Raw genomic sequence first — 25986 nt, forward strand, 5'->3', positions numbered from 1 at the left:
GGTTGGTGCCTGTTACTCGGGAACAAGGCTATGGAGACCAACGTGTTTGGCTCTGCCGCCGTCATGCAGCGAAAGCCATGGGGACTTCCTTTTTCTTTTTTCCCTTCAAGGCTGTGAGGGTGTTGATGGAATGGAGTTGGTTAGGAAGCTGCTGACTGTCGACGGTGACGGGCGCCGGCTTCGGGGGGAGGGAGGCCGGAGACATACCGCGTTGCTTCCCTGCATCCCCATCGACAACTGCCAACGGAATCTGCAAGCCCTGGGTGATTCTTCGAGGCGGCACTTGAATAAAGCATCTTCAGCGTACTTTGTCCAGCCGTCGTTTTGAGCGAGTGTTGTTTGTACGTTCATAAAGGTGCCTAGGTACCTAGGTACTTACCCAGCACGGTACGTACGTGCAGCCCACTAGGATGACAAAGACCCCAGCAGGTACAAGCTTTATAGCTGTACAGTGGCCTATGAGGCTTGTACCTGCTGTGGTCTTTGTGATCCTAGTGGGCTGTACCTCTTCTGCAGCGAGTTGCCGAGGCTCGTCTCGACTCCATCCATGACTGGACAGCGCCGGGGCTGGATGTACCTCTCCAGGTACCTCGGGGCGCTCGTCTCCACCCGTCGTCTTCACAGGCTCGCCTCCCGCCTTTTCCACGGCTGCCGCGACACCGTCGTCGACCTTGAATCTCCTCCTCCACCCACCCGTCGCCCGCCTCATCTCGTCTCCCAAGAGCCGCCCCGCCCGCTTCTCGACGACGCGCTCGCGGCTCTTCGTCTTCCCGGCTGCCGCTTCCTCCTCCACTTATTTCCGAGTCCCCGTTTTCCACCCCGTCCTTGCCTTTGATTCCGTCGCCGTCGCCCAATTGGCCTCGGTCCGGCATCATCGCTTCGGGTGAAAGAGCACAACGTCTTTCGAAACCGCACTCGCTCGCCGCCTCGAAATCTCCCTCTCCCATTTCGCGCCGCGCTGCCTGCGACCATGGCATCGCCGCCTAAGCCATGGGAGAGGCCCGGCGCCGCCACGGCCACCCCCGGTTCCGGTGCGTCTGGCTGCCTCCTACGCCCTCTCTATAACGGATGCTGACCTTGGATCATCGTAGCCGCGAATCCCGCCCTCTCATCCGCCACCGCTACGTCCTCCTCGCCGTCATCCGCCGACCCCCCTCCAGTACCTGAACTTCCCTCCTCCCTCTCCTCGGCCGTCAACCAAAACGCTGCCGCCTACAGCCGCGTCGGTGCCGGCGCTTCGCCATACAGCGCCTACGGCGGCGCCTACTCGTCTCCGTACTCAAGCCCATACTCGCGCTTCGGCGGCATGAGCGGCATGGGCGGCATGGGAGCCATGGGCGGCTATGGAGGCGGCATGTATGGAGGCTACGGCGGTGGCATGTATGGAAGCATGTACGGCGGCGGCATGTCCGGCATGCCAGGGAACCCAAACGACCCTAACAGCTTGACGAATCGCTTCAACAACGGCACCGCCGCCACTTTCCAGATGCTCGAGGGCATCGTCACCGCATTTGGAGGCTTTGCGCAGATGCTCGAGAGTACCTACATGGCCACTCATTCCAGTTTCTTCGGTAGGCTGCTCTCCTCTATGACATGTTTGTTCAACTCGATACTCATTCCGCGCTACAGCCATGGTCTCCGTTGCCGAACAGTTCGGCAACCTGCGCGACACCCTCGGCTCCATCCTCGGCATCTTCACCCTCATGCGCTGGATCCGCACTCTCATCGCCAAACTCACCGGCCGCCCTCCCCCGGCCGATGCCACCGCCCTCACTCCAGCCGCTTTCGCTCGCTTCGAGGGCCGCGCCCCCGGCCCTGACGGCACCCCGGGACCCACAAAAGCCAGCCGCAAGCCCCTCCTCTTCTTCCTCGCCGCCGCCTTCGGCCTCCCCTACCTCATGTCCAAGATGATCCGCTCCCTGGCCGCCTCCCACGAGGAAGAGGAGCGCCGGCTCCAGCAACAGGCCCTGCAGGCGCAGCAGGCCGTCGACCCGTCCAAGCTCGAGTTCTGCCGCCTGCTCTACGACTTCCTCCCCCCGGCCAACGGCTCGGGCCTCGAGCTCCAAGTTCGCAAGGGCGATCTCGTCGCCGTGCTGAGTAAGAACGACCCGGCCGGCAACCCGAGCGAGTGGTGGCAGTGCCGCTCCCGCGACGGGCGTCAGGGCTACCTGCCCTCGACTTATCTCGAGCTTCTCAAGCGGCCCGGCCAGGAGGTCAAGAAGATTCAGGCCAAGCCGGCGAGCGTGGCCGGCGAGGACGTGTCGACAACGAGCACTGTCGAATCATTGCCGGAAGAGGGCAAAAAGGAATACGCCACGGCGGGTGGTATGCAGAGAAGTCACTTTTACTCGTGAAGCGGAATGAAAAGCTTGAGGGTGCTTGGGGGACGGGTTTTGTGCATATTATCGGCAGTGTATCAGGTCGGCTGGCTAGTAACGGGCGTTGAAAATGGCTGTACACGGATATCCTTTTTTTCCGTGAGGGATGGGCGTTCTTGTGCAATTGATCCTTCTTGCTGGGTTTTATAGCGAAGATCTGGTTTGGACAGCCATGGATCGTCAGGATGGCCGTGCTGAGCACGCCGTTCGTTTGAATCAAGCGAGTCTCTTGTGTATGTCAGGGTGCCTATGGCTTGCCCGAGGTCTACTACCACTTCGTGTATTTACGGATTGTCTTCGCTGCGGCCGCGCGATCGCGAAGCATGACAGGGGCGATGCTACACGCGCGCCAAGCCCCAGAAGCAAAAGCTCGTCCTCGGTACATCTCCGACGTCCTTTATGCTGGTTCACCAGCCTTTCTCTTCCCTCTGGGCTCCAACACGCCGCTTCACCCTTCGGCCTCGTAAGCGTTGGACTTGTGCTTGGGCTGGAATTGGAAGCCGGGGTGGACGGGGCCGAGGAACATCTCGCTGTTTCCCCAGTTAGTACCAAAACTGGCTTGCCATGAACACGGGGCGTGAAGAGGGGAAGAGGCTGGGTGGGGAGGAGAGGGGACGACGAAGCATAGAAATGCAGGCCCACGTACGTAATCTTGATCCAGTCCCTGTAGTTGGTCGAGGCCATGAGCGTCTCGAGCTCGTCGCGGCCCTTGTACGCGGGCGGGCGGTCGTTGAGGCTCGGCGGGAGACGCTCCAGCAGGCCAATGGGCACGTAGCGGTGCGCAAAGCTGAGCCACTCGAGCAGGAAGCGCCTGGTGAAGCCGAGGCCGACCTCGTCGGAGCCCCAGGCCTCGAGGCCGTAGCGCGCAAACTTCTCGACGTAGCCCAGGCGCTCGCTCGACGACTTGTCCAGGTACTGGCCCTTTTCAATCTCCTCGAAGATCCAGGGCTTGATGAGGGCGCCGCGGCCAATCATGACGCTGTCGACGTGCGCCTGGTCCACGTGCTCGAGGTAGTCGACGTGCGAGTAGCAGTCGCCGTTGCCGAGAAAGTACATGCGCCCGTCCTTGGCGTTGGGCAGGGTGCTCTCGTCGGGCTCCGCCGCCGTGTCCGTCAGGGCGTCCTTCTGCTCGTTGTACGACTTGATGAGGGCGGCGCACTCGCCGATGTAGGCCCAGTCGGCCTTTCTGGTGTAGCGCTGCTCCCGGCTGCGCCCGTGCAGCGTCACGGCCGCGCACCCGGGGGCGCCGAGGCGGGCCCGGTGCTCGCGGGAGCCAAAGGCCAGCCTGCCGAGCAGCTGAGGCGCGACGGGGCGGTTGCTCTTGACGCCCGTTCTGATCTTGGCGGTGATGGGGATGGGCCCGGACACGGCGTTCATGCCCCGGATCATGCGCTCCATCTTGCCCTGCGACTCGAGCAGCGCGGATCCGCCGCCCGCCTTGAAGATCATGTCGATGGGGCAGCCGCAGTTGAGGTCGATGAGGCGGAGCTGAGGGCAGAGGCGGCTCAGGGCAGAGGCTGCCTTGGTCACCATCCAAGGCTGGTGGCCGGAGACTTGGGCGCCAAACTTCAAGTCTTTGGAGTTGTCGTAGTCGTCAAACACAAAGGTCCGGCCAGGGTTGAATTTGGGCGGGGAAACCTCCGACTCGTGAGCCTTCATGAGCGTCCAATCCGTCTTGGAGCCTTGAAGCAGCGGCATGCTCATGGCCATTTCTGAATACGTGACCTGGCAGCCGAGCTCGACGCAGAGCCGTCGGAAGGGCAGGTTGCCCTGCGTCGTCAGCGGCGCCAGAGTGGGCGTCTCAGGGCCAAAGTAGAGGCGCCGCTTCTCGGACGGCTTGAATGGTGGATCGACGTAGCGGGCGCGAAGGTCCTCGATGCCCTCGGAGGACTGGTCCTTGCGGCGATGGTGGAAATCGTGGTTGATGTCGGCCTCGCTGTTCATCCACTTTATGTACTCGTCGGCTTTGCTGAAGTCGAGGCGCTTGCGACTGAGCTTGATCTTGTCTTCCATGCCGACGACGTTGAAGACGCCAGGCCGACGCTCTTCAGGCTCGTCGCTGCCGGCCTCGGGGTTCTGCTCCCCAGCCTCCCCAGTCTGCTCCGCGGCACCGCTGGGCGGGCCCTTTTCGCCAGAGTTGCCCAGCAGAACAAGCTCCTTGCGCCCATCCTCACGCTCGATTTCCTGCATGTGGCTCTTAACGAAGCGGCATTTCCAGCCTGAGGGGCACGAGCCGTATTGCTCAAAGACGTGGCACTTGCCACCAAGGGCATCGACGTCGTCCCGGCGTCCCTCTGCGAAATACTTCCGGAGGTCGTGGCTCAGCTTGCAGCGATCGCCGAACCTGCACTCGCGGGGCGAGAACTCGGGATAGAAGGCTCTGCTGTTGCAGAGGCGGATGGTGTCGTCGAATTTCCCGAATGTGCGTCCCGTGTTCTGACCCTTGTTCTTCTTCCTGTCCTTCCTGCCCTTTGCTGTTCCGCCAGCGTTCCGGCTGTCTCTCCGCATGTCGCCATCAGCCTGTACGCCGCGGCCCTCGGCCTCGTCATCGTTGGCAGCGTCAGACGATGCGTCCTTGGACGTGGCAACATCAATCAAGTACCTGGCACAGAGTTAGGCTGGCTTCACATGGTACTCGAGAAGCAATTCTCACTCTTTCTTGATAGGAGCCAGCCCGGATTGGCGATTGTCGCGGCCGTTGGCGTTGGCCGCGCCAGATTTAATTTTCTCGTCTACCTTTGCCACCTCAGCAGGGGAAGCGCCGCCAGAAGCTGGGTTGACGGTGGCATCCGCCTTTTCAGAGTCGGCCGGAACGTCCATCTTAAGTCGCTTCGCAGCTCGCTCCTCGGTAGGCGGGACGCTGCTCTCGTCGGTTGTGAGCTGACTTTGACCTTGAGGAGGGGGCGCCTCGTCCTCTTCCGGCATGGTGAATGGATGGCACCAGGTGAGCTACCTAGTAGGATTGCCGACGTCTGAGTGCCGAGAGAAGTTGTCGGCTGTCTGCCCCTGGCTTGGTTGATCGAGGTCGAAGTGAGTGATAAGAATGTCGATGAGAGAATTGGCGTCTTTCTGCGCCCGTCTGGACCTTTCCAGGAACAAGAGAGGCGGAAGACAAGATATTCTCGAGACGGGCTTGTGGCCAGGTGCAGTCAATGCACAAGAGTCGATGTCTTTGGCTTTCCGGTGAGCCGGAGTTGAGAGGTTGTTGGAGGCAAAAATTTCAACCGCCAACGAAATGGTGGTGCTAGGAACTCCCTCCGTCGACGGCTGGCAGCATTTCGTTAGCTGCACGTGATGACATGCCACCGAAAAATCATACAATGAAATGAAATGAAGATAAATTCAGGTCAGAGACAAACATTGACTCTCTTCGGTTGCAGCACTTGCGCTCAAAGCAAAGGTCGGACTGCCCGTCGCTGACTTTCCAGCTCTTTCAGTTGAAGCTTTTTGGCGGGGTTGCTTCTTGTCTAGCATCAAGTACATGGGTGCGGGGCAGACGGCTACCGATCCGGAAGTACCTCGAGCATCCTGGCAAGGTACAGTACTGAGCCAAGGTAGGTAGCTTCAAGTCCAGAGACGCCTTGACATCAAGTTTATCCCTCCTCCCCTACACCCCCTTGCCCGTCGTCTCCTCTCCGTCCAGCGCACACTCGCGTCAGCGGCCGGGTCGCGGCATCACCATCAAAATCTCACTGGCCATGGCATCGACTTGTGACTCGTAACACCATGGCGGACTCGGGCGGATCAGCCGACGCGGCGCCCAAGGTCAAGACGGTGCGCTCGCAGAAGATCCTCCCGGACCCGTCGAACGACGCACCGAGCAAGGCCAAGAACCCCGAGCCCCCGCGCGAATCCGACGACGAGCCGCTGCCACTGCCGCGAAGCCAGACACCCGGCCACTTGGCCGGCAAGAGCGTCAAAGACCGCCGGCGCAACCTCTCGGACCTCTCGGACCTCTCGATTCGCCAACGCGCCCAGTCGGCGTCCTACGTCTCCTCCTCCTCGGCCTCGAGGCCGTCCACATCTGCCGCACCTGCGCAGGACGCACCGAAACCGCTGCCTGCCTCGAGCAGTGCCGTCGAGCCCCCCCGTGCCCAGGATGCCAAGGAGCAGAAGAAGCAGGGCCCTCGACGGCCAGCCACTACACCAGCCAATCGCGGAACCTTGTCTGCCTCGACCACGGCGACGCGTCAGGCGCCCATCAGGGTCACCCGTCCGCCACGGGGCCAGCACATTCCTTTTCCCCCGCTTCATGATCCCAAGGATGCGCCCGACGTGGAGCCCGCGCCGGCCTCGGGCATGTACTGGTCCAAAGCCATGGTTTCCGGCTCTCCGCATCCCAACCTGCGGGCTCACTCGGCCACCCTGATCGGCTCCAGCGTTCATGTGTTTGGGGGCTGGGACTCGCGCACCTGCTTCAACAATCTGTTTGTCCTCGACGCCGATGCATTCTACTGGTCCGTCCCGCGCGTCATCGGCGAGATGCCCATGCCGTTGCGAGCCATGACTTGCACGGCGGTGGGCAAGAAGATTGTCGTGTTTGGTGGCGGTGACGGACCGACGTACTACAACGGCGTCTACGTCTTGGACACGCTCACCTTTCGGTGGACAAAGCCACGTATCTTGGGAGACAAGGTGCCGTGCCCGAGGAGAGCGCACGTGGCCTGTCTCTACAAGAACGGCATATACGTGTTTGGCGGTGGCGACGGAGACAAGGCATTGAACGACATCTGGCGGCTCGACGTCAGCGACGCCACCAAGATGGCCTGGAAGCTGATATCGAACCCGGAGAGGAGCCGTGGGGGCACCACGGACTACCGTCCCAAGGCGCGCGGCTACCACTCGGGCAGCATGAGCGGCAGCAAGCTCATCATATTCGGGGGCTCAGACGGCGCTGAGTGCTTCGACGACGTCTGGATATACGACGTGGAGACGCACGTGTGGAAGGCCGTCGACATCCCCGTCACCTTTCGCCGTCTGTCCCACACGGCCACCCTGGTGGGCTCATACCTCTTTGTCATCGGCGGCCACGACGGCGACGAGTACTGCAACGACGTGCTGCTGCTCAACCTCGTCACCATGACATGGGACAAGCGCAAGGTGTACGGCAAGCCGCTCAGCGAACGGGGCTACCACACGACGGTGCTGCATGACAGCAGGCTCCTGGTCATTGGCGGCTTCGACGGGACCGAGGTGTTTGGCGACGTGACGATTCTGGAGCTGGCGGTTCATGCCTACTACTCGCAGATTAGCCACTTCACCATTGAGGTATGAGACGGATCGGGAGTTGCAGCCGATCATGGGACAAGGTCTATTTGATACCCAATGCTTATCATCAAGACTTGGCCATGTCCACACACATATACACAGAGGAGCCTGAAGCCAAGGGAAGGACTTGGATAGCATCCCCACTCGGTTCTTGTACCACAGTATTACAGGCATACATGCAAGCCATGCGACGAGACGATTCCTTGATATCGAAGAATCCTTTTTTCTCTGTCCGCACCAAGGACAAAACCATAGCGCAAATTTTTCCCCAACGCCAGTCCGTCAAAGCAAGGAGATGGGGCGTCCTGAATAAGTAGGAGGAGCCTACTGAGGGTGGTGTAGCGGAGATGAGCTGCGTAGCCATGGCGTGAGGTCGCCATTTTGTAGCGATCAGATAGAGGACGCGTATGGATGGACCAGAGCAATCATGACTTGTTGTTGCCGGCCTTGTTGGTGCCGGCCTTGTTGGCCTGCATCCGTCGCTCCTCGGCCTCGACCATGTCTGGGGGCGCGATGGTCAGCATGCTGGACAGGGAGTATGTAAAGGCAACGGGCCGGACTCGGAGAAGCTTACCCTTCCAGAGGTCCTGGCCCTCGTACTCCTCCTTGTGAATCTTCTTCTCGATGAGGTGTTTGTGCTCCGGGTCGTTGGGGTCGAGTACCATGACCGTCTCCCAGCGGCCGCTGCCCTTCTTTGCGTCATTCATCTCAAAGGCGGCGGAGACGACGAGGACGGCGAGGGTGAGACCCTGGGCGTAGACGCGGGCCTGGACGAGCTTCTGCGAGGTGCTCATGGGGGCGCGGCCGACGAGGGCAAGGGCGACGGCCATGCTGGCGACCCACGAGGCGAAGACGATGCTGTAGCGGTTCTCGCGGCCCCAGGCGAGGAAGCGGCGGTAGGCCGTCTCGTTCTCGCGGATGATGTCGGCGGCGCGGGCGCTGCTGTCGCGGTAGCGCGACTCCGGGTGCTGGTCGCGCTGGAACTGGACGCTGAAGCGGTCGGCGTTGACAATGGCGCCAAAGGTGCCCGTCGAGGTGACGAGGAAGGCGCGGAAGGGCAGCGTCAGCCCGCGAAAGGCCGGGTAGCGGCGCGACGCGAAGAGGACGCCGCCGAGGCCGAGGGCGAGACCGGCCGAGCCGCCAATGAGGCCGCCCTTGACCACGGCCGCGTAGTGCGCCTTTTCCTCCTCTGGGCTGAGCACCTTCATGGCGGGCGAGCGGTGGGGTGGGGACGATGATGCGAGCTGTCCGAGGAGGTGCGGGTCAAGCTGATTCGTCTTTCTCGCGGCACCGCCGGATGTCGACCGGACCTCTTTTCTCCTCGCGGACTTTTGTGCGTGTGGGACCCCAGGTATGTCGAAGACTCCAAACTCGTCCTGCTCAGCAAAAGGCAAATGACGAAATGCCCACGTCGAGTAATTACCGCTGACGATGGCGACCCAAGGCTAGATGGTTGGTCGACGAGTGCCCAGGAAAGGTCGATTCGATTGATTGATTGATTGATTGATTGCTTGCGTGCTTGCTGGGTCGCATAAAGATGGTCAAGTGGAGGGGACAAGCGTCACAAAACGCGCATGTCAGTCTGCTTCTTTGCTCTTTTATGACCACCTGGTACTCCGTAAAAGTCTCGAGACAAAGATGACATAGCCTTCTCTCGAGGACGTCAATTCGATTAGTCAGCCAGATGCCTTCCGGAGCTGCCCGAACCCGCAAAAGCCGACAAATCCCCGCCGCCTCTCCGGCCCATCGCCGAGTCGAGGTCGAGGATTCCCCGACCATTGCCGCCATCATCGTCCTCTTCATCTTTGCCACGTGGCATTTCTCCAAGGCATTATACTGTACAGCATTAATCTGGGGTTGCCTAGGCGAGGACGTCCCTTCTTGGCTCTCGAGCCCTTCTCCGCCTCTTCGCTGGTCTTTACTCTCATTCTGGTCTGAGCAACCGCCTCTCTTCCGGGACCAGCCTCCGTCGACCTATTCAGCTCTATTCTTCCGAATTCCTGCTCCGCTGACACCGGTGGCTCTCCATCTCCATTAGCAGTCGTCTCGGTCGACTACTTCTCGCATTTGCCTCAACCATCCCAGCTCCTCAACGCGGCCAGAGCAGTACGTATATGTACCAATACTGTAGAGAGCCCGCGTGTACCCGACGCCGTTGCGGGACACGAGTCAGTTCCCTAGTGGGCCACCCGTATGTATTCCGTCATCTGCGGCCGGGCATGTGGCGTTCGCCGGCCCCTCGTGTCCAGGCCGATACCGGCCGTCTTTCGGCATAGCTTCGGGCCACACGCATCAGAATAGGCTTGCACTCGTCCAACAATTTGTAGGGCATCTCGGGTCATTCAGAGAGGCCATCTTGACTTTGTGCACCCCGGAAAGGGGAGGGGCGCAGCAACTCCAGCGCAAAGGCAAGATATGCTCGGGGTCGGCCGGAGCCCTTCGCCGGGTTGCACAAGCAACATGCGTGTGTCAACTCCGGCATTACGCCATCTCTGCTCGACACTGCGGCCTGAATCCACGACATCAGAGTTCCCCGCAAGGGCGAGAGGACGCTTTGCTGCCGGAACCGAGGCCCGAATACGGCTGCCGACCGGCCACTCCCCCTGCGTTGAGCATTTCCAGATCATCAGCTGGGCCTGTCCTGATAACACCAGTCTGTTGTGTGGATCATCAAGGGTAGGAGCCGGAAGCATTCTGCTCTTTATCATGTGTACTGTGCGCGAGTGTGTATGCGTGAAATGTGCTCGTAGAGGGCGTCGCTCCTTCTGGCGGCCACGCCAGGCCACTTGACCGTAGCTCGGACCCCCCAGGTAGAGACAGGACAGACGATTTCGGCTTGTTTTGACTGACCTCTCCACTGGAAACCCAAGCGAGGCTGCGAGACCTAGAACCCCCGGGGCCTTTTCAAACGGAATCATCACTAAACCTGTGACTCCCGTTGACTCGATGACCAAGAAGCAACCGTCGTGACCTCCATCAGAGGGACGACGACAGGCATCTCGCAACCTGTTGCCGGAGATACTTCGTAAGTACTTGAATACTGAATAATGCTGCCCCGATTGACTTCCATGCAACTGGCTTCCGGATGAATCATTGCTGGGCATTCTATGGTCAAACCATGGCTCAAGGCCTCTCCACTTGATGCGGAACCGCACTCGCGTCTCCTCTCGTGGTCAACGTACAGCCCGGTTCGGCCATCAGAGAGTGGTCCAACACCTCGGGATGCGGTTCCGGTTCCCATGGCATGGGAGAAGGCGCCGGGCAGTAGCAAGGGTTCAGGAGGGGAGGAAACATCCACTTCCCCAGAGGAGACCATGTTTGATTCTCCCGTCACGCCCTTGACCAAGCATGAAAAGCCGGCTTGGCGTTTGCGAGAGGCGTTCCATGTTCTGTCGTCGGCCCTACACATTAGGCGGCGAGTCGAGGACTCTAGCTCACGCCAGGGCTTGGAACTTAAGCCCTTCGCATACCACCGGCGAGCACTTGCCACGTCATGGCATGAGGCCGATGCGATGCATCAAGAGCGGACACGCCTGGCGGAGCAGGGCGAGATATCGGCTGCGGTTGTGACGCTATTGCGAGATGGTGCTTGCTCCTTGATCTTCGTAGGGAGTTAGCCGATGGGTACGAAAGGATGCCCCGGTAGACGGGCGGCTGCGATGCAGGGAAAGACGCTGATGGTGAGCTGAACAGGTTCGGGTCCCGGGGACAGGAGAAGAGAGCCTTGTTGCTCGCCGCAGCCGGGATAGGCGAGCCAGCTTACCTGGGATCCGAGTCGAGGGGGCCAGGAGGAACAAGAGGCCTGACCGCTCTGCTGGGGAAGCTGCGTCGGTGCGTCCCAGCTGCGCCATGGCTTGTTGGCGGTGCAAGAGATTCGGGCACGCCAGCGGTAAGAGACGGGGGCCAACACCACCGGGGCAGCAGCGCCGGTGAGCAAGGAGACGATGCTGGGATGTCACGATGCTCTTCTCCAGCCATGGATCTCTCGCGCAAGGGCGACCAACAGCCACGGTGAGTTCGTCAAGGGAAAGGGCGCCCATCCGCCCATCTTAGACGCGCTCGTCCAGGGGGCCATAGGGCGGATCCAGCCATGGCCCGCGGAACTTTGATGGGACGTTGGGATGGTGCCACCCCATCGTGAGGATTCATCAAACCAGGGACGGACCCCGGTCGTATGCAGATGCGGCATCCCCGGCGGGCTAGATCGTGTCGGGTGCCGACGGAAGGATCTGTATTCTGTACAGGCTGTATGTATGCCTGCATCTGTCTGTCTGTCTGTAGGCCCAGAGGCTGACGGCACACGACTCGTTAGGCCCCTCTTCGAATCGTCGTCTCTTCATGCTACCCTTTTGGTCCCCTTGTCACCTTCATCTCCTCGTCACCGTATGACAATCTCTCTCTCCATACCTGCCAAGATGGGGCCGAGGCAGGGTGAAGGCCGCCGACGTGGATGGAGACGAGGGATTGTCGGCTGGGCATGGCATATCCACACGACGCGCTCCCAAAACATGCAGCCCAGGCGTTCCACTGCCAACGCCCGTGTACATACTGCAGTATGCCCCATATGACATGGTGTAACACGTGTCTGGACGGAGCCAAGTGGAAAAGGTTCGGTTGGGTAGGACAGGTCAGCAGCATTGACCCGTCGTCGGGTAATTCTTGTGACGTCCGTTGGCCGGATCTACTTCCCCGTCAGATGCGCCAAGAGGCCGATTGAGTATGTATGTGCGTATGTAGGTACGTGTGCGTTCTTTGGACGCATGCATGCAGGCGCGTCAGAAAAGCCTAATTAGCAAACGCAGGTGGCAGATGCGGACGAGGAGACGGGGCCCGGCGCGAGGAATAGGGGGGAGACGGGTTCGCACTGCGGCAATAGGTATCCTGTCCACCCCGGGCCCTGCGACACAACCGAGCTGGGCCGAGGAGCAGAAGGGCAGAGGCTGGCCCCAGGTCTCTGGGGGCATGGGTCAGCAAACACTGTCGGCGTGGCATCCGGTTCGTCCAGAGCAAGGCGGGAGGAGAAGCGGGTTTGATGATTCCCCCCTACTGGTACAGTAGTGTGCACACTCACTCAGCACTTGGATAAGTAGTTTCCCGCGAGCCATCTTGCATGCATCCGCCAGCCGCGCGTTGCCCGTTGGCTCTAGTGCTGTGCTGTATGCACCAAGACTCCAGGAGGAGCTGGGCTGGGCTGGGCCGTGGGACGGCCATCAGTCGCTGCCGGTTGGCTGGCGACCCCCTGGTTGCTGAGGAAGCTGGCAAGGGTCTTTCGGGACGAGGTCATGGATTGGACGTGGATGGGGGTGGACGATGGCCTTGCAAGGCCACTCCTAGGCAAAATTGTACTGCATGTACCTAGGTACCCAGGTACTGTACGAACACGCCAGCTTTTGTTAGTCATCATGAGCCAACGGGCAGGCAACCTCTGTCGTTCTTCGTTGAGAAAAAGGGGGAAGGAAGGAAGGAAGGGGGAAGGGGGGTCGGGCAGGCGTGGGCAAACGGCACCGCGTCCACCGCCTGCTCTCGCTGCCGGGCACTTTAAAAACCTCGATTATCGACTCTCTGCGCTCCCAAGCAAGGCCTGGTTGGTACTCCTCTGTATACCTTTTTTTTTAGGTACCTACCTACCTACCTACCTACTGTAAGCTTGTGTATTGACTTGCTCTGCCGTCATGTGCCAAGCGCGCCTATGCAGTCTCCAGAAGACGATCGAAAATGCAATGCACTCGTGCAACTGCTACTGTGTCAAATGCATGTGTGTGTCGTATTTACATGCGTGGGCGCGAACACAAAGCAGTACGCCCCGGCCATTTCCCCCAATCCGTCGTCTTCGGTGACATGTCACGGCTCTCGCTCGCCCGTTACTGTTTGGCATGGGTACCCACGAAGCCTGACACGAAAGCCTGCGCGCGCCCCGGCACTCCTGTTGCGTCAACACAAAGAAGCTTCTTTTGCTTCGTTGGCCCCTGACGGGCGGACAAGTGGAAGAGCCCCGCCTTCCGGATCCATTATCTGGGTCCTGGCTTCTGCGGCTTGTTCCGCATGGGAAATGTCTCCGTCGCGCGCAATTTCGACTCTCTCTGACTCTCATCTCTCGGAAAGCCAAGCGTCCATGACGGCTCATGCGCGCCGTGGGGACGTATGTAACCAAATACACACGTCTTTGCTACTGCCCATCAGGAAAGTCGGCGCTTTCTGACGGTGCCATAAGTTACCCAAATGCCGCCGGGGAACATGCGGATCAGGAGCTGGACAATAAAACATGGGCAATAACGGCAGAGATATGGCCCCGTTGGAATCCCACGTCCATGTCCTCGAGCTCCTTGATGGCTTTGGATATAATCAAGCAATTTCCACGCTGCTTTGCTGCCAGTGTCGAGCTGGAAACCCACTGGAGACGAGCCGTCGGATGGCATGTCGGCCCGAGTGGCCCCTGCCATGCTCCACTCGTTCACAGAGAATCGTCTGCCAAGGGGAGGAGGAACCGAGGTAGTTAACTAGGACACTACAGTAAAAAGACAAATGTCCCGACACATCTTCAGATGGTCGGCCAAGCGTGCCGCGGCTCGATTCCCTCGGGAACGGGGTCCTCGCTTCGGCTCGCGGCGCCGGCAAAGATATTCCAATCCGGCCAGCGCTCCGCCGGAGTAAAGTAACAATGAGAAGCCTTAGGGTTCGAGGTTTAATGCTAATGCTATAATCTATATCAACCTGGATACCTATACATTTCCACATGCGCCGTACTGTAGTTGTATGCGCCCACGCTTGATCGAGTCTTCCATTATGGGGGCCTGCATATGGATACCTACCTATACGTAGTCGAGTCCGGCCGGCATAGCACCCAAGTCCGTCAAGGTTGCGTCGCTTCTTTCCACTGATTTGCCCTGTTGCCTGGTCCAGAGTTCTCTATCGGGTCCCGTCGGCAAACGTCGGTGGGAAGAGGGATCCAGTTGTTCCATCAGAGAGCTCCACGGTCTGAGAGTCCCCGCCGCAAGAGCCTACCCGTGAGCCCGCCCGCGACCGTACCGGCACCCGCCGGGACGGCCAGCGCTTAGCTATGTATCTGTAAGTGAGTAGAGCGGTTTGCGCTTATTGCTTGCAACCATTCAAGCATTGTACCGTCTACTGACATGCTGGGGGCCTATGTGGAGCTGCTCCCTTGCAACTGTTGTTATTGTCGTGTTGTTTTGACAACCGCCGTCGTTGACATTACCTTTGCTATATTCTCTCTTGTGGAGGAGGCTGGGAGCGGAGGGGGCCGGCGCCGGCGACAGCTTCCTGTTATTGTTGTTTAAACAGGTGCCCCACGCCCCCAATCGGCCAAGACTAGCGCTCCAGGTGGCCCCATGTTTTGCGGATACTGTCTGTGCTCGGGGCATCGTGAGCAATGACAAGCAGAGAGGCGGCTTTTGCTTCCCTACCCGGGACCGACGGGGGCTGGGTGTTTGCCTAGAGTAGTCCTCTTGTACGACGAGACTAGCAGTCGGCTGACGCGCAGATGCGCATGAACTGGAAACGGAGGCTATCCACCTCATGTATGCATATCAATGCCAAGGGAGCGTCCGATGGCTTGCCACAACGTTGTACACATCTACCAAGTATACATGCAACTGTGTCCTGTGTAGCACCTCTGGTCGAGCGTTGCACGGGGTATATTAATTATACTGTATGTACAGTATGGATTGGGCATGGCTCGACCGACTTTGCTCCGGGGACGCGGATGCAGGCAGGGGCAATGACTCGAGTGGCAGACACGACAGACGCAGATGTCTGAGGATTACCTAAACGGTGCCTCTCTGTGGGCTTTTATTCCGGCCTCCCCTCACGACCTATCTCGGTTGCCCGTCCTATAATTTGCGAGTTGCTGTATAGGTTGCTGTATAGGTAGCCATGTATGTTAATGGGCCTTCCCCACTTACCCTACCCTTTAGCAACGGCCAGCACCCCGTCTTGACTCTAGTAGCTCGTTGATGGTCCACCGTGTGGCAGCAAAGTTCCCGTCATGCATTCAAGGTGTTAGCGCGCAGCAGGCCAGCCGACGGCAGGAACGGTAGGGCGGCAGAAACCGTACCACCGGGAGCGGATACAGCATATCCATATCCGTACCGTGGGGGATGATGGTGTGAGTGAATATGCCGCAGGGCATCGTCACCCCCCTTTTTCGAATCCGACTTTGGTGTTGGCAGGCCGGGTCAACAACCGCCGCCACACTGCCGAGCAGCCGTGGACGGGAAGTTGGCCCTCAGTTAATACGTCTCCTGTTGGTGCAGGTAGTGGGCGGGGACTACAGAGTATGGACCGCTCAATCTCGGGACTGTCTTGCGGCGCCGCGCTGTGGCGGTTCCGCTCCCTTGCAACGAGCATAACAAGGAGATCAATGTGTAAGCCTGAGTTATTAAGATGCATGGATCCCTTGGCGGGGCCCAGCTGCAGCTCCAAGCACGTCCCTCTTCGACAACCTGTTGGCTTCGAGCGGAGGGAGGAAGCCAGCGGTGAAGGAACGAGCTGCTATTATGAGCCACCACCGTCGAGATCTGGCGATGGCCACGGGCTCGGTCCAGGCTAAGGGCAGGGGGAGGGGTTGTCAAGTGCGTGTAAGACGTCACCAGCGCGGTGTAGAATCATTACACGGCCGTTCATGAGCAGAGACGCACAGTAGGTAGTGTCACTGCGCCCTGCACATGTGCTTGCCAATACCGCATGTACTGTCCTCGGTGCAGGTGTACGGCCAGCGAAGTCTCAGCGCCGGTACCAAGAAGTCGGAGCTGTCGGGGGGGCATGCGCGTGGCAATGGCGGGGGGCCTCGCCCTCATCTCCGTTGGCAAGGACTGCACTGCGATCTAGTAAGCGCGCAGCATGGGGGCGTCGCGGTTGTTTGTGGTGGAAGGGCGAGTCGGTGACGGGACGGACAACGGGGGCCGCCCGCAGCTCGATGCTCGATGGCGGCGAAGGAGCCTCAGCAAACCGATGCAAGAGGTAAATGCACGGCACAGGCAGCAAGCAACTTGTGCCGTCCTCGTCGCCTGGTCTCTGCCTGCTGCTGCCTTGGGCCTGTGTTGATCATGCATATGTGGCCGATTTCTCAGCAACGAGCATCTGTAGGGGTGCGTCTACGAAGTTGCTTCTGTGAGTGGTCAGGTAGGCACAGGCGCCGTTGACATTTCGAACTCGCGACGCACTCTGGCTGGCAGGCCCAAGCCAAGACACAGTTTTTGGGGGTGAAGTCCGGGCGGCCCCAGAGTTTGCGAGGAAAAAGTGGAGGGAGAAGGATCAGAGTGCAGATACGGTATCGCCAACTTCTGGCCACGCGGTAGATGCAAGCCCTCTCTGCTTGCTTGACGCATGTTGGTGAGTACCTCTGTATGGACATACTCACAATAGAAGTCGACGTGGTGTGGCAGGTGCGGCCCAAGAGTCAAAGTGACGCCAGTTGCACCTCTTGCTCACCAGCTCAAGCGCCGAGGGGTTAACCAACCGCATGCCCTCGGCTAGTAAGTACAGTAGGTAGGTTAAGGTAGGAACTAAACAGCGCCCTCCCCAGTGCCTAAGTACCTACCTACTACTTAGGTACCAAAGGCACCAAAGGCAGCCTGGAAGGTACTGTACAGTGAACTAACTACCTACCCACCTTAACCTTAGGTAGGCAGGTACTGTACATACAGCACAGTAAGTTCCGGGGCGAGCCATCGACTCGATGCGGCATGGCGGCAGGTCTACGTGCCTCAGGGGCCTCCCTGCCCTGACTGCCTCGGGATTTGCCATTAGTGGAAACCTTGGCCCACTTCAGGCACGACGAGGGACATGACGCTGCTGCTGCGCCTGCGATTTTTACCTCCCGTGGCTTCCCCCATCCAAAGCATGGTTAACTAAGGCAAGGCACGGAATCAAGGTTGTCTGTCTGGAAATGTACGGTTTCCACCGGCACCAAGGACGTGGTGGATAACACATTTCATGTTTCGTTTGGTATCTCGGAGACAGGTCCCTGACTTGGGCAAGTAATAAGACTTGGAGCCTATAAGTGGCTTCTTCCATGCTGCTTCCATGTCAGTACAGTAGCGACCTACCTAGGTAGGTACTCCGTACAGTATAGTAATTAATTACCTGGGTCCTAGTTGCCCGGGAGCACGTGGCAGCTCTCCCTCTCTTGCCTTGCACGCCCCCAGCCCGTCACCGTTCTTTGCGGCCTGGAGGCAGACAGAGGCGGCGCCTCGTCCATCAAACTGCCCCCATCGTCATTTTAGCCTTTGATGGCCTCCATTCGCCATCCTCGAGTGGGCGTTCCCACCCATTCACTGTACTGCTTTCGGTCGTCGTATACCAGGACTTGGCATTCCACATTCCCAATACTCGGTAGACGTAGATGCAAAGCATACAAGACAATGAATGGCGCACACATGGTGCACACATGGTGCATACAAGTAGGTAGCTGCTTCCTCTCCTTCATTGGTCCCCCGCCCCCGCGAAGGTACCAAACCGAGCTCTGTCTGGGCTAAGAGTCATCACGTGCCTTCTTCACCAAGGGTCCAAGGGTCCTCGTCCAGACACGACTCAACAACACCGCACGTCGTTGACCGACTGAGACCCGCCTTGACTCGTTCGGTCGCCTCCCGTCGTGGTGCCCCCCTCTCGAGAGTAGCGGTCCCCGGCCACCCAGTCGGCCCAAGATCCCAGTCTTCCTTGTCTCCGTGGCATGCGCATGTGCTTTTGGCCTTGGCCTGTCCTCAGGAGAGCGACGCCCAACCGACTTACACCATTGCGCCCCCCCCCTCCCCCTTCTTCCTAAGCCTGCAAGCCATCCTCGACTAGCGACGCCCGCCAACGAGCCCGCACCAACAAGACTCACACGGTGCGTCACTCGACAGTCATTTGCGACACTGTGCCTATCATCTGCCTCCAAGGCGAAGCTCGCTTTGGATGACCGAACCTTAAAGACACCGCAAGAGTACAAGCCATTCAAGCCGTACAAGCCACTCAAGCTCAACGCAAGCTGACACGGAATCATAAAGGCCGCTTGCCGTGCTTTTTCTTTTCTTTTTCCTTTTGGGAATCATATTGCTTCCCCCTCGTCCCTGCGCCGTTTTCTTCACCATTCTGCGGCCGCCTGCTTCCCTCCCAACTCTCGCCTCTTGACCTCTTGACACCACTCTCCGCACCCATCTACACACGTCTCTCGCCGCCGACCTGGCTGTGACCTCCGATATTACGGACAAGAGCGACAAGAAGAGAACAACAAGGACAAGAGAGAAGGAACCAGACGAAGGTCCAAACCACAGCAACTAAAGCGCAAAGAAGACGTGCGGCAGCGAACCGACAGGCACACGTCTCGCTCGCCCTCGAAGCCTTTTGTTTCCCTTGCACTGCATCCTCATCATCCTCCTCTCCGTCGACTCGCCTGCGATTAGTATGCGGAGCGCGCTCAGGTGGCTCCAGGGCGCCGAGGACAGAGACGAGCAGCAGCGCTGGAGCAGCTGTAGGGGTGCCACCGCCACCGACCCCAGTGCCGTCGCCCCCTGCGACCGCGCCAGCGCCAGCGCCACCGCCTGGGCCAGCACCAACCCTGGCACCAGCGCCGACGGCGACTTGGCTGCCTGTTTCTCCGCCACCACCTCGGCCTCTACCTTCGTCCCCGTCTCTACTCCCGCATCTGCTCACTCGCCTGCCTCTCTCATCAACTCGACCGCGTCGCTCACACAGTCACCGTCGCCCCAGCCGGCAACGCCCCCCGACATTTCTTTTCTGCGACCGACAAAGAGCCCCGGCTTTGCCCAGTCTATTGCCGTCGCCCCCCCGAGGCGAGACGAGGCCTCGTCCTCGTCGCTCAACTCTGCCATTTCCGACGACGACCTCGCCGGCTGCGACCTCGTCGATATGACCACCGGCGCCCTCGATGCCTCGGCCATCGGTCGTGGCCGTCACGACTCCTTCGTGAGCGCCGGCCCCAAGCCCATCAACATGAACAACCAGAACCGCGACAGCGTCAACCGGAACCGAAGAGAGTCTCTGGCTGGAAGCCTCATGGGCGGCGTCAGCTGGGGAGGCATGTCCTTTGGCAGCTTCGTTCGAGACGAGTAAGTCCCCTGTTGGTCCCCCTCTCCCCTTGCATCACCCCGCGCGCCCGTTATTTATTTCCGCCCCGTCTTTCTTTCACTGCCCGAGACATGAAGAATGTCGCGACCGCATTCCGCCCCCGCGCTCTCCCCCTCCACCCCCTCCCTACCTCCACAGCAGCGTCTGATTTCCTATTGCGCGAGTGCGCCGTGCCGCCACATCGTGGGGCGCATTCTTCGCCAGCCGACAATTCTTGAACCCTTGTACTGACCTCATCGCGTCGCAGCATCATGATGCTGGGCACATCGCCGTTCCCTGTTGGCGCGCCCCAGTCGTCGTCTTTCCACTCATCGTCGTATCTTCCCAAACTCGAAGCCAACTTCATGCGAGACTTTACTTGCTGTGGCAAGATCCTTCCGAACCTCCATGACTTGCTCCAGCATTATGAGGAAGCCCACACCCAGCCGAGCCCAAACACGTCGCGCAACAACGCCTTCTCTCAGTTCAGCCAAGTCGGCATGCCAGGCGCCTCGGCCGTGTCCAGCTCGCGCACGACTCCCGGGCCCGGACAGATGCACACACAGTCTTCTCCCCAGCTCGGTCAGCAGCGGTCTTCTAGCTCAGGCTTCCAGATGACTGGTGCGCAGATTTCGGGGCCCAGCAGCGCCCAGATGAGCCCTTCGATGGCGAGCAACATGCATGACGACATGGACGCTGTTGCGGACATGGAGATGGACGATGCTGTTGGCACCATGGAACTCGACGACAGCAACAAGATGCACCAGACAAGGCAGTTGTTTGGCCAGCAGCAGCGCCCACAGCTTAACATGAATACATCTGGCCTGACGCAGGGTCTGCGTACCTCGCAGCCGCCCACGCCTGCAGCCGCCAGCTTTGGACTCCAGCACAACCCGACCGTCTCATCTGTCAACACGCCGACCCTCACCACCCACCAGCAACTGCCACAGCAGCACCAACGGGCCGTTGGCATGGACGATATGGACGAGGACTTGCCGGGCATGCCTCTGGGCGGTGGCAACAGTGCCGATATTGGAGATGGCAACTTCACCGGCAACGGGAACAACGAATCCAATTTCTGCATCAACGATCCTGGAAAGCACCTGTTCAGCCCCAACAGCGCAGCCCCCGCAGGAAACCGAACCATTCAGCAGCAGCTGGCAGCACTCGGCCTGCAACAGGGCCAGTTCGCTGATATCGAGACTAACAAGGTGCTCCTCCAACGTCTCCAGAGCATGATGATGCCCGAGGAACACAAGCCGTTCAAATGCCCCGTCATCGGGTGCGAGAAGGCCTACAAGAACCAGAATGGACTGAAGTGAGTACCCAGAGGCACTTCGCCCATTTCATTCGGGCCCTTGGCTAATCCACATTAGATATCACAAGGCACACGGCCACCAGACGCAGCAGCTGCACGAAAACGGCGACGGAACATTTTCTATTGTCAACCCCGAGACGAGCGCCCCATACCCGGGGACTCTGGGCATGGAGAAGGAGAAGCCTTTCAACTGCGAGACTTGCGGGAAGCGCTACAAGAACCTGAACGGCCTGAAATACGTAAGTCGAGTCATGGCCCGCGCTTTCTCCGTTTGCCTCGAACCGTATGTCTGACAAAGGCCACAGCACAAAGCTCACTCTCTCCCCTGCAATCCGGAATTTAAGCTCCAAGCCCTTGCAGCTGGCTTGGCCTTACCCGGGTTGGCTGAGGACCAAGCGATGCAGCAGTAAAGAGCCGTGTCCGACACTCCGCTACCCTCGAAGCAGCTTGCGGACATTGGGTCACACAAGCGACTGTCGACGCATCGAGCCTATTCGCACCAATACTCGGCGCGAGTGTTTACACGCCTCTCAGCACCCCTGCTTCCCCACTCCTATGCGACATCTCTCTTCGGCCTTTTTTTTGCTTGTGGTTGACTCTGCAGGCATGGCGCATCGCGACGGCGTTATTGCTTCGGATTTTCCTGGAACCAAGACAAGGGCCCTGGATCGACATGGCCCAACGTCTTCCTTTGTCGCACTCTTGAAGCTTCGGCGCCGGTCTTCCTCCATGTGCATATACCCCCGTCGAATTTAATAGATACCTCGGCATTCAGCAACCTTCGACACCGCCAACGGCCTCCTTTGCCCAGTCGATGGTTCGTTGATGCCTCCCCCCGCATCTCGACGGTTACGTCTGACGGCTTCCCAGAGAAGCCGCCAGTACATGTTTACGGTGTGGTTTTATGTCTTGTCTCCCCTTTCGGTCTTCATAGAGAGCGACGACATGCAGCGATCATTTCCTCCCCTTCAAGGCGCAGAATCGGTACAGGTGCACGAGCTCCGAGCCTGGCACCGGGGAAGAGCGGCATTGTGTGAGGTTCATGCATGGCCGGGGCGCACCGCGACTGGTTCCCCTGTTTGGTCTGAAATGTACGAGGGTTTGGAGAAACGGCAGTATAGCGAAAAACATCTCGACTTTTTTCTCGGTATGCTTCTGCGGACCTGCTGCTCGTCCCAGTTTCACACTTGCTTGCTTCCGTTGGCTCGCTTTAACCCTTTTTTTCTGGCGTGTTTCTTTGTTCGCCATCTTCTTTCCTTTTTTTAATCTTATTAGTTCTGTTGGATGCTCTTGGCTGCCTGCAGCGCGTGTCTTTGGCGGCTTTGATACCTCTTTTTTTGATCCGTCGGTCCGGCGGCTATGGATACGGGAAGGAAAAGGGCGGGCTATGTCTCGTTGGAGTTTTTTTGTTGCACACCATGAAGAAAAGTTTCCAGGCCATAGAGAAAAGAGAATGATCAGTTTACGGCGTGAGATAGGAAAGGACTACTATCCGTTAGTGGGGTCTGTGCTTCGTGAAGGCATTCCGCTCCGGTCGGCTCATGCAAGCGTGTGTGTGTGTGTGTGTGTGTGTGCATGTGTGTGTAGTCGAGCTGACTCCCGCGGTTTCACGCGAACATCTTGGCAACTTGTCACTGGGTTTTGATTGGTGACTGGCCCCCTTGGGGAAATGGCGGTTCCCCAAGGGCACGGTTGCTCCGTGTACGTGCTCACTTCGATGGACCGAGCGGGCCAGTCAGATCTGACAACCAACACAGCTACCCGGTTTTACAGAGGCAGCCGGCCCCTGCAGCCTCGGCGCCGGGCTGTTCCACGACGCCGATCCCATCGTCCTCGCCAGATGGAGCGCGCAGAATGCTGGTCCGGCGTGGGGTGACGTCGACGACTCACACATGTACATCTCACTGCTACTGTACCGCGGTTTGCGGCGGTTGCTTGGGCTTTCGCGGGCGGAGAACAGCCGAGGTATCTATATTGCAACTAAGGTAAGGCAGATGGCCGGGCATACGCCGTGATGAACCGACTTGGAGCGGAAGAGATGACAACATGGCAGAAAGAAGCCAAAGCGCCGTGCAATGCATCCAGCGAGAGTGTAGACAGAAGAAACGCGTCAAAAAAAAAAAAGAGGACGACACGAGAAGGATGCGCCTGAAACCGCCACGCATCCTCCTCCAACGCGCAACACGGATCGCAGAGTGTCGAGAAGACGTCCTCAGTTGAGTTCCATGCCATCATCATCGTCGGCCTCGGACTCGAGCAGCTGCGTCTGGCTGCTGCTGATGCTCTCTTTCCGCGTGCCATGGCTCATGTCGCCGTACCGCCCAGGCATGTTCCCCCACTCGAGCTCCTCGCCAGCAACAACACGGCCCTCCATGTCAATCTCCTGGGAAAGCTCGACAAGGGCGCTTCGCGGCAAGCGGAGGAAGCCCTGGGTGCGGACGATGCGCCCCCAATGCGTCATACAGAACGTGGCCGCACGCTTGCGGAGCCACTCCTCGCTTGCCAGACCGGCGCAGTACCAGATGACGCAGGCGTGCTCGACATCGAGCTCCTTGGCCAGACGGTTGACGCATAGGAGACGGAGATGCGGGATGTTGTATATGTTGGACATGACGAGAAGGCCAGCCACGTCGGACAAGTCCGTCGTCGCATCGCTCTCGGGCTCGACTGTGCCGCGAATGCTGTCCGTGTAGAGATATAGGAGGAAGGCCTTGACGACGGAATACGGCTCAGGAATGTGCATCTTTTTCGTATGAAACTCTGCCATCTGAGAGTTGTATAGGCGTGCAAAATGCGGCCAGCGCGCCTGCAGGATGAGCTTGTGGACATGGATGGGCTGAGAGGTGGGAGCATCTGGCGCGAGCCAGTTCTGATTGCGAGCCAGCTCGTCGGCCCGCACCAAATTGGACGACTGAGCGTCGTCTTGGTCGTACTCTTCGGCCAAGGCGGTGATGACAAAGTCGGTGCCACTGCCGGATTCGGGCGGATGGTTGAAGAGCCTGGCTAGGTCGGCTCCGAGGCCTTTGGACGGAGAGTCGAGTGCCCGTGCAGTGGCAGATTGCCGGGATTCGGTACGAGGCTCGGGCGCCATGTTGTTGCCGAGAAAACCATATCGTCGAAGGTCAATCTCCATGATGTCGCTGAAGAGCCATCTCGGTTAGCTAGAGCGAGTTTGGAGAGGATATTCGTCATGGCTTACCTGAGATATTCCTCGTAGCCATTGGGCCCAAGGTCGGTCGCAGCCGGATCTGTTGGGCAGCCGAGGAGCCATGCTTTGGTACCATCTTCGTTCATGGTACAGTAGTGCCATCTATATCCTGATTTGAATATTTCGCGGCCCTCCGCAAGCTTTTGCCAGCGGAGAGTTGCCAGATCCAGGGCCGAGAGGGAGCACTCGCGGGGCGTGATGGTTGGGGCCGGGGTCACGAAATCGAGTAGCGTGCCCGACGAGTAGGCGTGGTAGTGAATACCAGAGCCTTGCGATGGGATCGTCGGTCCGGAAATGAACTTGACGGCGGAGATGGAGCCGGGTGCCAGCGGAGCGTACGTCTTTAGTTGAAATGACGGAGGATTGACCTGGGCCGTCCGAGAGTTGGCTGCATACCCAGACGTCCCTATAACAGGGGCGGGAGCCATGGTGTAAGGGGGCCGGGGAGAGCCACTTGTTCTGTTTGCGGCCGAGTGACGGTCAAATACGCCAAAGTGCGGACGCGAATCAAACTCGGGGCTGCCCTTGAGATCCAACCACCAGAGATCACTGATCTTGTCCATGTCGGCGCTGAGACCGCCGAAGACCCATACTCGACCATCCCATATGTACGCCGAGTGGTCGAACCGGCCGACGAAGCGCCAAGCCTTGGACCATGTAAAGGTGCGCAAGTCAAGATAACATATGTCGTCGAGCACATAGTTGTTCTGTCCCGTTATGCCGCCGATGATGAAGAGCTTGTCCTCGTGGAGGACTGCCGCGTGCCGTGCTCGGCCCTTTGGTATGGGGCCGGAAACCTGGGGTTGGGTCCAGTGCGCCGTCTTGAGGTCGAAGACGATGAGGTCGGAGAGGTAGGTGCGGTGCTCGTTTTCGCCGCCAAACACCAGCAGCTTGTCTCCCTTGTACAGGGTAGCCGTGTGGCCTGCATTAGAGTCAGAAAGAAGGACGCGGTGGCAGCCAGGGATCTGCCATACCCATGCGAACACCCGGTATGTCGCCATAGTTGTCCACTAGGCTCCACTGGTGGCAGGCGAGGTCGAGCCGCAGGACGTGGTTGTAGACCTCGTCGGTGTACTGGTCGAAGCCGCCAAAGGCGTAGATGCGATTGTTGCCACAATACGTCACGGAAGCGTTGACCAGACAGGCGGGCCGCTGGCCCAGGGTACGGGTTATCTTAGGCCGGTAGCCGTCGGACACGGGGCGGGCCTTGGCTGGGGAGTTGGGCATGATGTAGGTATTCGACGACGAGGCGGCCGACGGCGGGGTGGGTGCGGCACTCGACAGAGCCTGTCCAGGGCCGGGCTGGGGCTGAGGCGAGACGGCAGCATGGGTCGCTGGGGCGCCGAAGATTGAGGCAGCGGGCGTTGACGGTTGTTGCGCCATGGTGCCTCTACCGAGTCATCTGCCCGGCGACGCAGTCAGTCGGCGGCGACGCGACTGGAACTGCTGGGCCTGGACGAGGACAAGGCTCCCGGGGAGAGGCGGAAAGAAGAGGGGGAGGGCCCGCAATGACGCTGCTGGTGGCGACGATGGGCCGGACCGCGGTGGAGTGGAAGGGCGATGGGATGAAGTCGAGACCTCTTGTCTCTCCTTCCAATTTTCGCTTTCAATCTGCTGGCGGGGGGAAACGGGGGCTGACGGTTGGCCCATCAGTACGTACCTGCATGCCTACGGGGCACGGGGTACTCCCTACAGCCAGGCGTGGAACACAAAGGGATTGTACTCATACCTTGACCGCCGGTGAGAAA

The 25986-nt window shown here is 59.3% G+C and overlaps 6 protein-coding genes across 6 annotated transcripts; 3 read left to right on the top strand and 3 right to left on the bottom strand.

Moving 5' to 3' along the window:
- Window positions 1–970: 970 nt before the first annotated feature.
- Window positions 971–2354, top strand: HRG_06529 (variant SH3 domain-containing protein; the record flags this gene model as incomplete). Its single annotated transcript, XM_044865000.1, has 3 exons — window positions 971–1031; window positions 1092–1571; window positions 1630–2354. 3 exons carry the CDS (start codon window positions 971–973, stop codon window positions 2352–2354), a joined length of 1266 nt encoding a protein of 421 aa, XP_044719940.1.
- A 472-nt stretch (window positions 2355–2826) lies between these two features.
- On the bottom strand, window positions 2827–5303 carry HRG_06530 (dihydrouridine synthase (Dus) domain-containing protein; the record flags this gene model as incomplete). The annotated part of the gene is made up of 4 exons (XM_044865001.1): window positions 2827–2908; window positions 3025–4847; window positions 4905–4980; window positions 5032–5303. The coding sequence occupies 4 exons, from the start codon at window positions 5301–5303 to the stop codon at window positions 2827–2829; spliced, it is 2253 nt and encodes a 750-aa protein (XP_044719941.1).
- An 801-nt stretch (window positions 5304–6104) lies between these two features.
- Window positions 6105–7652, top strand: HRG_06531 (kelch motif domain-containing protein; the record flags this gene model as incomplete). The annotated part of the gene is made up of 1 exon (XM_044865002.1): window positions 6105–7652. One exon carries the CDS (start codon window positions 6105–6107, stop codon window positions 7650–7652), a length of 1548 nt encoding a protein of 515 aa, XP_044719942.1.
- A 419-nt stretch (window positions 7653–8071) lies between these two features.
- HRG_06532 (hypoxia induced protein) lies at window positions 8072–8854 on the bottom strand (the record flags this gene model as incomplete). The annotated part of the gene is made up of 2 exons (XM_044865003.1): window positions 8072–8148; window positions 8221–8854. The coding sequence occupies 2 exons, from the start codon at window positions 8852–8854 to the stop codon at window positions 8072–8074; spliced, it is 711 nt and encodes a 236-aa protein (XP_044719943.1).
- A 10195-nt stretch (window positions 8855–19049) lies between these two features.
- Window positions 19050–21440, top strand: HRG_06533 (C2H2 transcription factor (Sfp1); the record flags this gene model as incomplete). Its single annotated transcript, XM_044865004.1, has 6 exons — window positions 19050–19358; window positions 19416–19714; window positions 19981–20437; window positions 20501–21030; window positions 21089–21269; window positions 21336–21440. The coding sequence occupies 6 exons, from the start codon at window positions 19050–19052 to the stop codon at window positions 21438–21440; spliced, it is 1881 nt and encodes a 626-aa protein (XP_044719944.1).
- Window positions 21441–23242: 1802 nt separating this feature from the next.
- Window positions 23243–25621, bottom strand: HRG_06534 (galactose oxidase, central domain-containing protein; the record flags this gene model as incomplete). Its single annotated transcript, XM_044865005.1, has 6 exons — window positions 23243–23866; window positions 23930–24170; window positions 24230–24644; window positions 24693–24697; window positions 24752–25160; window positions 25213–25621. 6 exons carry the CDS (start codon window positions 25619–25621, stop codon window positions 23243–23245), a joined length of 2103 nt encoding a protein of 700 aa, XP_044719945.1.
- Between the last annotated feature and the right edge of the window lie 365 nt (window positions 25622–25986).

The sequence above is a fragment of the Hirsutella rhossiliensis genome, assembly GCF_020360975.1.
Source record: "Hirsutella rhossiliensis strain HR02 chromosome Unknown scaffold00006, whole genome shotgun sequence".
NCBI lineage: Eukaryota > Fungi > Ascomycota > Sordariomycetes > Hypocreales > Ophiocordycipitaceae > Hirsutella > Hirsutella rhossiliensis.